At 38.2% G+C, this 12,786-nt stretch overlaps 1 protein-coding gene across 5 annotated transcripts in view; it reads right to left on the bottom strand.

Annotated features, from left to right (window-relative positions):
* Positions 1–12,786, bottom strand: part of plch1 (phospholipase C, eta 1) — a 67,637-nt gene that overhangs the window by 16,948 nt on the left and 37,903 nt on the right. For all 5 annotated transcript variants that reach the window (XM_044355285.1, XM_044355281.1, XM_044355284.1 and 2 more), the window contains 6 exons: positions 11,561–11,731; positions 10,687–10,780; positions 8,190–8,393; positions 7,217–7,337; positions 4,463–4,634; positions 1,459–1,566 (listed from right to left, as the gene is read on the bottom strand). In XM_044355285.1, coding sequence (XP_044211220.1) covers positions 1,459–1,566; positions 4,463–4,634; positions 7,217–7,337; positions 8,190–8,393; positions 10,687–10,780; positions 11,561–11,731 — 870 coding nt within the window. The remainder of the gene's footprint in view (positions 1–1,458; positions 1,567–4,462; positions 4,635–7,216; positions 7,338–8,189; positions 8,394–10,686; positions 10,781–11,560; positions 11,732–12,786) is intronic.

Here is a 12,786-nt window from a genome sequence, read left to right as displayed (position 1 = left end):
AAAGCTTACTGTACAGCCAAAGTTATGCTTATCTCTATCTGGTTTAATGAGCTCGATAGAAAACCTCTCATCAGTGGAAACCTGCCACCACCCTTTTAAAATAGCAATGATCATCCAAAGTGGCATCTGTGGCCTCATGCCTCTAGCTAAATGTTGAAGAATGATGCCATACTCAGTCACACAAGTGAACCAGGAAAATGACTGGAGTGTATTCCTGCTTTAAATATGATGAGGAGAACCCTGGCACTACTGTAGTATGGATTTACATGTTGCTGTATTGTTTATCAATTAAAATAAACAGCAAGTTCTAATTCTTTTTACGCTTGCTTTGTCTTCATACTTATAGCTGCACCATTAAGCATTGATTATCCCAAAACATTACTGCAATGATGATCAATAAAACGTTACAAGTAACAACATTACAGCCCAATTAGTGAACTCATTACCCCGAACACAATACCATTAAGATCCCATTACCTAACTTCTCTTTGTGGTGCATATGCATAGAGAAGGGGTTTGATTTTCTAATATTAGTTCAATTTTTCTGACAGACAGACAGCAAGCAAGGATTATTTTATTTCTTTATTTTGATAATAAAATATTGGTAAAGGTAAAAAATTAAGATTAAAGGTAAAAAGATTAAGAATTGAAAAACACCCTATAGTATTCTCAATTTATTCTACAATAACTGTTTTATTAATCAAAGTGTCATTTTCATTAACTGAAGGATACATTCATTCATTTAAATCTTTTTGCCACTCTTCTGGTTTGAGTGGCATGTAGAAGCATGGGGCAGAGGTCTCTGTGACAGGAGAAAAATAGGGATTTCACAGCTACTTCGCTGTCTGATTCAAATGGTTAAAGTTCTTTCAGAGTAACTTAGTGTACTTGCTAACACACTTCCACCATGTCTACGCAGGAGGCATAGCAGAGCAGCAGCAGAAGCAAATGCTCCACTTGTTTGTCTACGCAGGAGGCATTCAGGCACAGTGTTGAGTGAGGGTCACTGCTCAGAACTCAACTCACAGTCACTGAGGTAACGAATGTAAAATGGAGGAAAATAGACTTGAAGTGTAAAAATATGCTTTGGGTTGTGGTTATGCACATATAGCATGAGTGAAACATGATTTCGGCTTGTGCATGTACAGGTGTATTTGAGAATTTTAGATTTCAAGTAAAGAACAGGACAAAGAAGTGAAGTCCGATTACCACTGTTTGTTTACATAGCCTCCGGAGCCAGTCAGAGGTCTGCTGTATAGACTGTATATAAAGATGGATGTAGTGAGATGTGATGTCACCCATTGGATTGCATTGGAGCTGGTCTAATTAAGGAGTTTTAAACTGTAAATCATGCAGGTTATTCCTGTAGAGCCCCAGAATAAAAATATAGACCTGGAAATGTATATATTATGTCCCATTTAACAAACAATTAACAAAGCTCTCCCCTATCTATCTTACATTACTGCTCTTGAGCTTGAAGTCGTCCTCAATTTCATCAGCGCTGTCATCATCGGACACTTCCCCTTCCTCAGCGTCCGCAGACAGATAGGCAGGCAGACGCTTCCCCTGGATAGAGAGAGGGCAGACAAAGAGATGGAAGGAGAGTGATAAACATACATTTGACCCGTGCACATATGCAGTATGATCCTTCTCTCGTCTCTTTTTACACTTTGTATACACAAGAACGCCCACACAGGTTGCACCCTTAAGATAGTCCAGGAATAACACTGCAGAATGCAAAATGTTTCACAGACACATTAAGGTAGCCTCTCTCAAAACTCTTTATGTGGCTCCTTTCCCAGTTTATATAGGAAGAGTGAAAGCCATTAATGCCACATATAAGCGCACATGAAGGCACAAAACACACACTCCTGCACACACAAACACACAACATGTACAATCAGTTGCTGATTCTCTGAGAAGCTCCCTGAGCAGCTCTTTCAGCAGAGTGGAAGCCCATTAGTGAGCCATTCTGACGTGTGAGTGGGAGTTGAGATTTTCTAAGCTTCAAAATCAATGGCAGACTCCAAGCTTCCTACAGTACATTGAGTCTCTCACTGGCGGCTGACATCACCGGCCTCGCTTTAACTGCTGCCACATGTAGTCTATCCCCTCTCCCTTCTTTTTGTGATTGTCAAAAACCCTTACACCGTTTTCTTTATTGTCTTGTGACTCTCCGGTCTCTCGCTCCTCTGGGGAATGGAGAGAGGTGAAAGGCTCTCAAACGAGGGCAGAGAGGGGGAGGAGAGATGGAGGAAAACTGTTAGAGAGGTGCAAAGGGCTTTATAGAAAATCAATAATGTTCTTTCACTTTTTAGACATCTGGCTGGGGAGGGACAAAGCCGGAGTTCCCTTTCTCCAGGGGAACAATGCAGGCTTTCTTCACATTACAGATAAAGTCAATTTTATCTGGTTCTTATAAAAAAAATCCAATAAATACTAAAAGCTCTTGCACATCCAGAAGATCTCTCTCTCTCTCTCTCTAATCTCTCCTTTTTTTAAATTTTTAGTGTGATCATATCGAACTCTGTCACTGATCATCTTGATGCACACTTGTCCTGCCTTTTGAGAATTCATGACAACAGTAGGTACTGCAACAAGATACGCTTGTGGGGCTAGACGATATACAGTATCTTTTGAGAAACATTAAGTGTGCCATGTCGATGAATAGAAACTTTTAACATCTGCTTTTGACTTTTAAAATTATCAGATGACTGAAAGAGCAGAGCTAATATTATATGTAATCTTTGTGCTGGTAAATTCAAACATCACAAGGTATGACACCTATAAGAGTCCTCATTCATAAATGACAAAAGGTTCTTTGTCAGTGCCTTTCAAAACAACCTATAAAAGCTTTCCAAAATGACATATGACTGATTTCTGATCTGCCATCTCTATGTTTGGTTAAAGGTTTAGTTTGAGTTAGTTAGTTTTGGAAAATGCTTATTTGTTGTCTTGCAGAGAGTTAGATCAATAACACTCATATCTGTCCATTAAATGCAAACCTAACAACCAGTCATTTAGCTTAGCTTAGCATAAAGACTGGAAACAGTGGGAAACAGTTACCCTCACTCTGTCCAAAATCCACTAATTAATACTTATTTTGTTTGTTTAATCCATACAAAAACCAAAGTGTAAAAAACAATTTAGGGGGTTTATGTGACAGACTTTTTCTTGGCCAGGCGCAGTGATGAGATAAACAATTGAACAGCTAATGCTGACATTTTTCTTGGGAAGACAGTCTCCAAATATGTACGTGTACATACTGTATGTATAAAATACATATTAATCAACAGAGTGAAAATTTCCACACAATTTTGATCAAGACCTTCTATTATATTTGTATGACCTTTCATATTAATGTTTTTATTCTCTTATGGTGACAGTGTCTTGCCACATGTGAATGTGATTAGATGATTGTAGTGTCACTGGTCATTTGACTATATTTATGCCTCATTTCCCTCCTGTGGGTATTTGCCTGAGGAACACCTGTAGTCGGTCAAAACACTGCAAATTAAGAAAAGGGAGCTCTGATTCAGTGTGCAGGTGCCCCTTGTATCTAGTTTAATCAACAGAATACACCAGACCACAGTCCTGTACCTTTTGGAGCAACTTTGCTGTCTGAAGTTGTGGGGGTGTTTTCATGGCTGAATATGTGTGCTACCTGTGGTTCCTTAATTTCAAGTTAATGGAAAATGTATTATTTATTATTAACTGGGGGACCATTTCATATTGAAGCTTTGTACTAAGCTTTAAAAGCTTACTAAGTTATGAGGTTAGAATTAGGAGAGACAAAATGATGCTGTTGCAGCCTGTCTTGTGGTAAAGTTTTATATTGTTCAGTCACTCGGTTATTTCAACCAGGTATTTGGGGAATATAAGATTCTTTGTGATGCTGCCAGAGATGAAACACAGCATATATTTTTCATGGAATGTCAGCATGTTTTAAAAGATTAATTTAATCATAGTTAATTGCACAATTGGTGCAGATAATAGAAATTTAAAATGCAGGTTTTGTCTGTTTTTGTACCTCTGTTTGTGTATGTGCACTTGTATGTTGGAAAAGATCTGTCACTCTGTCATCACATGCCAGCATCTCGTCCTTCTCTCTTTTCATCTCTATAATAAGATGGCCTAGTTTTGTCCTCCTTTCCTCCTTTTTCTTCTCTTCATCTGTTTATGGGTAATAATTAGCTGCCTCGCAGCGCCTTTCCCATTCCCTGTCCTCAGTACAGCGACGCTCATGAAGCAAAATATGTAGCGATAACAAGCGCTCCACTTTCTTCACTGAACTAAGAGGAAGGAAATTGAGAGAGTGTGATGCAGAGGCTTTCATTCTCAAGTGCATTAAATGACCAGGCATACTCTATATTTATTTATTCATTCAAAATATAACCTGTCAATCCACCCTCCATCCATCCAACCATCCATTGTTATTAGCAAGCCAGTTTTGTATTCTTACTTTGATGAGTATCTTGCCCTGCAGGCTGTTAGGACTGGGTAATGTCTTGGAGTCTCTGTTCAGTGCATCTCCCACGTCCAGTTTGTCTGCAAAGATTTCTCTGAGATATTGAGCAATCTTCTTCTGCTGCTGGATGGTACAGTGGTTCTCTATGGACAGAATTACTGGGTATCTGAAAGAAAAAACAAGACATATTCAGGTTTCCATAAATGATATAAAACCTGTCAGCAGTTATAAAATGTGTCTGGAATGCAGTCAGTGCACTGAAGTGAAACTGATCTGCTGACATGAGTGTGAATGACATTTCAAACTGTACTTCCATTTCTCAAGAACACAGAAGAGTTAAATGATAAAAAATACTGCTGAATAGACACCTCTTCACCTCTTTGGCATGGTGTGTGTTTGTCCATGCGTGTGTGTATGTGTGCGTGTGCGTGTGTGTGTGTATCTGTGTTTTCATTTAGAAAAGGTGTAATGACTTGTGGCCACACAGCAGCACAGCTCAAATGTCACGTTTGTCAGACTGACAGCTCTCCCTCAGGGGACACAGCCCTGCTCTCACCTCTACCTCTGATCCACAAAACACACACACACACACACACACACACACACAAAGAAACAGGTCCTCTGCCAAAGACAAAAAGAGAAAACAAAGACAGTAAAATCCAAAGTCATTTCATTTCACAGACAGTGACATCCTGGAGCTCCTCTCAGGTGAAACAGTGAGGTGGCTCAATGAGCTGTGTAATGTGTGTGTGTGTGTGTGTGTGTGTGTGTGTGTGTGTGTGTGTGTGTGTGTGTGTGTGTGTGTGTGTGTGTGTGTGTGTGTGTGTGTGTGTGTGGTGTGTGTGTGTGTGTGTATGTGTCTCGGTGATGTGGGAGGGCGCAGAGACTCCCTCCATTTCAATACAGCCAAGAGGCCATTAATCATATTAACAGGTGGCACCCATGATAAAATATTATCAGAATGTAAAAGGCGAAAACAGCAGCAGGAGACACAAGCAAGAGAGAAAGATAACGCACAGAACGTTCAGTTTATTAATCTGTTTTTGCTTTCAGCATTATTACAGATTACTAATTAAGAAGGTGTGTGACAATGTGCAGGATTTTCTAATTAACAAGTGTGAATGTTAGCTTTCAGGAGGCTACACTAAACATATGGTTTTTGATTAAATTTAAATTGCAGTGGAACACAAAGATCAGTAGTTCAGACAACTTTGTAAAACATGGTTGTACCTGTAGCGTACAGTCAACTCTATAAAATAAACGCAAAAAGGGTCAAATGAGGTTAAGTCAAGACACATAAGTGGTGGCCATTAACAGTGTTTTCATGGTCAGTTTTCATCCATGCACTTAAATTAGTTAAGTTGTTGTGTCTCTCCAACTGTCTTAGTTAATTGCAATTTATTTATTTTATTTTATATTTTATTTATTTTCTCATCTGTCTGTTAAATATGAAACTACAGCCAGGAGAAACAGCTAGCCTTGTGCTATCCAAAGATTTTAAATAATCTGCCTTCCATCCACCTCTTAAACTCAATAATTAACATGCTATACCTAATTTATTCAACTCATACAATGACCAGTGTGTAGACAAGTGTAAAAATGTCAAGTTGTGGTTCTATGGGGGTTTGTGTTAAGCTAAACTAACCCCCCGCTGAATGTAGCTTCATATTTTCCAAACAGGTAGACTGGTCTCAATCTACTCATCTAACTTTCAGCAAGAAATCCAAGAAGCGTATTTCCCAAATGTCTTAAAGACCAACAACAGCTATAGATTACATGCCACAATGCTACAAAATTGAAAAAACGTAACGATTAAACGTTAGGGTGATGAAAGAAATTTAAAGGACACACAATCTAATCTGGTTGTAGTTAAAGTTCCAAGCTAGTGCCTAATATATTTGCACCTCTGGTTTAATTACATAATTTGTAACTACTCCAGTACTGTCAGTGCTTTTGAATAAAATAAGTGGTTTTATAAGGCAGTTGCTGCCATCATAAGATGCAAAAGATTTCAAAGTGAGCCAATATGGCAGCAGGAAGCTGTATCATTCACCACTTTGTTTGGGTATTGTTGGACCCAGCAGAGACAAACAGTGGCTCCTCAGGGGAGCCAGAGGAAATGCTACTGTGCAGATGGCTCAGTAATAGGTGCTAATTACTGCCAGGAATCACAGTGTTTTCTGAAAAACACCAACCTGGCTGTCTAAATGTTGCAAATGTTGTTAAACCTGGTGGGGAAACCTTGCATCAAATTCATAGATTTTTCATTATAGCAGCATGAGAAATGCTGGTTTGGGACTAGTTCCAGAAGGAAAAATACAGCAGTTCTGCAGCTTTTTAAATTAGAGAGGAAAAGCCTTTTATGGCTGGGTTGATGCTATCTCATTCCATACTGGAACATAAAGCAACACAATTAAACAGTAGAGGACTATATACAATCAATAATACAATCTGCGGGTGCACATAAACACCATAAACCGTGGAGAAATGTTGTGCTGTTTGTCCTGAAGCAAAGAATATTATTTTCTTTACTGAATGTCAACTAGAAATGATGTTTCAGTCAGATTTATATCTAAAAAAAAAAAAACTGAAGGAGAAATAAGTAAATTGCCTTTTTTTGGCACTCCATGCCATTTTTCTCCCACTACAATACTTATGGGAGAATGTAAGTGCCTAGTCTCCATAAAATGTCGCAAACATTCACACCCAATCACACACACATGTACACTGTGGGGAGCTTCAACTCACTGGTTATTTATGAAGGCATATTTATTGATGGTCTCTATGACAGACTTGAACGTGATCTTGGAGGTCAGAGTGTAGCCATGCTGAACCATTGGCTCTCCGTCAGGACCATCCCAACAGTCCACTGCAGGAAAAGAAAGAAGAGAAGAGGCATGAATATAGAAAACATTTTGTGTCTTATTCTCATCCTGACATTCAGAATCATGTTACTCTTTTAACTTTTCTGTCTCTTCTCACTGTTCATCTTTGAATATGAGAAAGAGAATGTATATGTGTGTATTTTATTTAGGTTTGATATCAGAGTTCTCATCCTCAGCAATTTTGTGTCCTACTAATAAACACTGGTGTTGATTCATTCTGGGACACAAAATAGTGTCAATATAAGTAATGTTCAGGCAATAGAATATGTATGATTTTTCTACATTGTGGAGTTTTTTTTGGCATTTCAGTGTTGCTGCATCTGTGGGCTTGTTTAAAACATTATTACTAAATATAAACACACTAAAATGGGCATTGGGTTTTAACTTGATAGCATTAACAAAATATATGCTTACAAATTGCTAAGCAGTAAACATCCTCGATATCGCTAAAAAACATAAAATATCCTTCATATTGGTTATTTTATTCCATTTTAGCTCAAAACTGAATAGTGCCATTTGGGATTAAAGTTTGTGTGTCGCAATTACAAGAACTCACAAAAACCATCAAGTCCAAGCACAATAGGCCTTTTTTCATAATGGATATTTTGAGTTTCATAGTAGGGAAGCATAGGTGTTACTTATACATTTTACAATGGTTCTGTTCAACTCAAGTGTCCCAGTTATGAAAGTGTCACAGTGAGTCAGCATGGACCCTGAAATTTCATTATTTATGCCTGTGTTTTTTCCAGTGTGACATTTTAAATGTTTTCCATGACAAAGACCTATGCACGGTCAGAGTAGTCTGGTATGGTATTTAAATATAGACGTATGCTTACCCTCCACGCAGCGGCAGCCGGACTGCAGTACCCAGGCGTACATGTCGGTCTTGGAATGAGAGAGAAGCTGGTCTCCAGTCAGATATGTGTTGTGAGAGGAGGCGATGAAGTAGTTACACAGAGGCTGCTCCATGTCTTGATTCACCTCGTGGTGCAAAGGGTTGAAAATGTCACATGTTGGACTGCGCATGAAACTCGTAAAACCTGAAGGGAAATACAAAATAATATATGAGAAAAAATACTGAAGAATCACAACAGGCGGTAGGTCGGTCCACCATTTTGTTGAAAACTGAAATATTATGGTTGGATGGATTGTCATGATATTTTAAACAGACATTCATGCTTCTGAGAGGATCAATCCTACTAATGTTGGTGATTCCCAGAGTTTTTATCAAATGCCACCATGAGGTTGACATTTTTCCTTTTTATTGAAGTGCCTGGACAGCTATCGATCCACTTTCATCCACTTTTTCTCTAGTGCCCCCAGAGGGGTCAAAATTTTTTTTAAAAACCCTTTTGTACAAACATTCATGGTCCCCAGATGATGCATCCTAATGATTTTGGTGGTCCGCTGATGTTTCCTCTATCTCCACATGAGGTTGACATTTGTAGTTTGGAGTGAAATGTCTTAACAATTTTCGGATGAACCTCTATGACATTCATGTCCCCCTGAGGAGGAATTGTAATAAATTTGGTGATCTCTTAACTTTGCATTTCATCTGTAGCACCATCAGATCAAAATTTCAATTTGTCCAATACTTTGGTTTGACCAAATACCTGCAAAACTAATGACATTCCCATCAGCATCAGATGTACTTTGTGTTTAGTGCTAATTAGCAAATGCTGGCATGCTAATAGACTAAACAAAGATGGTGAACTTTTTACCTGCTAAACATCAGCATGTAAGTGTTGTCATGGTAAGCATGTTAGTATGCTGATGTCAGCATTTAGTTCAAAGCAATGTTGTGCATAAGTGCAGCGCCTCACAGAGCCACCAGCGCAGCTTTAAACTCTTAGTATTGTTAAGTAACAAACAAATATTGCAGTTAAGAACTCAGTTGTGGTAAAACACAATGAGAGATTTTAAATATCGCTTATCATAAACTGATATCTGTATCCTTACAGTAGCCAATGTTACCTATTTTTGAATGTTTTAAAACAAAAATGAACAGTGAAACACAAAATCTTTTTTATTTTCAACTACCAGCCAGATCATAACATGCACCTTATATCAGCTCCAAAAAGAACCAGTCTGGATTTAGCACATTCTTCATGAGAAATACAGTTATACAGTGACATCTACAAGCTCTCTTCATCGGCAGGCTGATGTCCAGGAAAATACCAAAGAATCACTTACAGCCAAGCACATTGAAACCACAGTGGTGTGGTTTGAAGCTGCAGTACAGGTGGGTATATTTCACACAGCCAACTTTTTTTTTTTAGATGGTACTGGATGAAGAGGAATGAGAGGGAAGAAAGCATCCTTTCACCAGAGAGGAGATATAAAAATGAGACATGAATACTAAGGGCAGGAGAAATCAGCAAAAAAGCAGAGGAAGGAAAAGAAGCAGACAGTCAATGCCGAAGAAGAAGATTGGAGGAGAATTGGGAAAAAATGGAGACATGATGCAAATATAGTAATGATTTTTGCTGTGGGAAGTCAGTAATCAGACTGGACATGCAATCTCGTCATGGTATCATCATGGCTAAATCCCGACTGTAGCAGTGCACTGTGCGACATGAATCCCAACTGAACTATACTGAACAGACAGTCACACAGAGAACAAATGCCGTAGGTAACAGCTCATCACGCTGTAAAAAGATGTTTATGTGAATCTGCGGGTGCATTACTGTCACATCTGAGCACAATGTATGTTTAAACACACACATTTCAGGCCTGCAGGGAGGGCATCATACTGGTCTGATCAGCCAGACACATGCAGTGTTAGTCTTCATGCCTCTGACGGAAAGATTAGTCTCACCTCTCCTCCTCTTCTCATCTGCTCTCATTTCTGTCACTTTCCACCCGTCCTCATTCTGACTTCTCAATTTTCTCACTCCAGCTACCCTCCTCAATCCTCACTCCCTCTTCTCCTTTAAGCCCTTCAGTTACTCAAAATGACACTCAGAGATGAGCGCTTGTCGTAGACAGAATCCCAAAGCATTTACGGTCATTCTCTAATCTTTTCAGCCACTTATTATCAGAATTGTGTGATTACTGTGTACTGGCCAATATGTCAGTCATAAGCCACATAAACTTCAAATCAAGTTAAATGTATTTTTACCTGATTTTGAATTTAAGGACCAAAAAGATTTTAAAAAATCGAGCAAAATGATGGAGTAATTGATGGGAGTTTCCACCTGATTGTGTGCCATGACAGATGCAGGGAGAGGAATTGACTGAGGTAATGATAAGTCTAAAAAGAAAACAATTGTAGGAGGAAAAAATCCAGTGGAAGTGAAAATAAAGACATGAAAGAAAATGGCAGAAACTTACCTTCAATCCCCATGACGCCTTTTTGTTTATTCTCATCAGACAACTCAAACTTGTCAATGATTTCTGCAACGTACTCTGGAGTCACGTTGACCATCTTCAGAGAAAAAAGATAAACAAAATTATCATCACTAAGCTTTTGTACATTCCTTGACATATGTGTAGAGGTTTAATTGAGCAGTACAAAATATATAGTACATTCTTGTGTAGCATGTCCTTAGCTTTAGGTAAAAGTGCATTTGATTTTATGTGTAGTTTCCAGAACAGCTTGTGGCCAATAATAACATATACATGACAAAATACATGTAAAGACCTTGCTTAGACCCTTTGTGGTATAACAAATAACAATTAAATAAATAATTTAATTTCAGCATAGAAGCTGAATGAAGTCAGAATGATTTCCCATTTTTTAAAATAAATTTGTGTTGCTATCAAATTAATTGTCAGCAATGTCAAACAAGCAGCATATTCAGTGAACAGTATTAAAACAGAGTATTGCAGGCTGGAGATTAGAAATACAATATGATGAAAAATTACACCATTGCTGTGTGAGAGAGAAAAGAGATTGTCAGAAACACAAAGAAAAACTATAAAGAACAAGACAAGGGCTCCAAAAAAGACAAACCAATTTTAGGCGTGATAAATTGGCTTAGTGGAGCAGAGTCCTGTGGGCAGACAGCTGAGACAGAGGGAGTTTCATGTTAGAAAAAGGAGGAGAACAGGAATATAATCAGCCTTGACTCTTTTTTGTGGCTCCATCTCAAATTGAAATGGAGAGAAAGTAGTTTGCACAGCTCATCATAAAAATGTGGCAGGTTTAACATCCCTAAACTGAGCATTATATTGGCTCTAGCCCGAGATCAGTGTGACCTCTTACCTTCTGCTCGTTGTGCAGGAAGTTGACCAGCTCCTCCACTGTCAGGTGGTCCTTCCTGTCACTGTACGCCATCATCAGCAGGAAGAGATCCCGTCTCAAAGACATCATCTTGTAGAAGACGGAGAACTCCTCGTACGTCAGTGTGCCCTGCTGATTGTCTGTGTCTGCTTCCTGTGAGGGTGAGGAATGAAATGTCTCAAGCTATAATATTTTGATGATCGGACAAGAGCTAAAAAAAAACTGGCTTAGTGTATCTCTACACAAAATTTCTATATATGTCATATTTTACCCAGTGTGAGCCAGTGTGGCCACTTTCAAAATCTGACTCAGCAGTGCTTTGTGATGACTGCTCTAAACACACGTTTTGATGAATTCTTTATGTGGAAAATGTGACAGCTCTGCAGATTTGAGCCAAACTAATACTGCATTGCTGAGGCCACCTAATATTGATATTTGAAAATAATAAAAAAAATCTGATAATGCAACATGAGTTCATGTGTTTTTCTCTCTTATTTTCTGTTTTACCCAAATCATTTTTATGAGTGTTGTGTTGTGTTTTTTATTGGCAAGGATCCAACAAATTTGAGAAATAAAGAGCTGTGACAAACATAAGGAAGAACAATAAACTTAACAATAAACTATAAATATAATAATAAATGTTGAACTGCAAACTTCACTGAAAATGACATTTTAAATTGTAACTATGACTAAAAACAAAAACATATTGTAGCTCCTCTCTGTAACAGACATAAGCCTCATGTTACATGTTTTCCTGCATTGTTTTATTGATATATGTTGTATTTGTATTCTCCAATGTTTCTACAGATTCAACACTTCACTTATTGTTACATAATTAATTGTACAAGGGAATGTGGTTAGACTGCGAGTAATGTTGTGTGTATATTTGGTGAGGCTCCCCCACAATGTGAATGCATATGGTGATGTGAATGGTTGTTGCTGAATTGATGGTGAGATAAAATTTTAACTTCACTGAGTTCCTCCTACCCGCAAACCCAGGCTCACTGAAACATAAAACTTCAGCTCTAAAACATTTATTGCAGCAGTTTACTACACTGCAGTTTCTTCTTACATAATCACAAAATAGGGGTGGGCAGTACTGCACAATTTAGTTTCTTTTTATTATTAAAGGTGGGTATACTATCATATTTAGGAGAGCCATCTATCATGTCGATTTAGGAGAATGCATATAAGTATTCTCGGTTAAT

The sequence above is a fragment of the Thunnus albacares genome, chromosome 6, assembly GCF_914725855.1.
Source record: "Thunnus albacares chromosome 6, fThuAlb1.1, whole genome shotgun sequence".
Classification (NCBI taxonomy): Eukaryota; Metazoa; Chordata; class Actinopteri; order Scombriformes; family Scombridae; genus Thunnus; species Thunnus albacares.
Note: the sequence above shows the minus strand (reverse complement) of the source record. Positions and strands in the feature narration are given on the sequence as shown.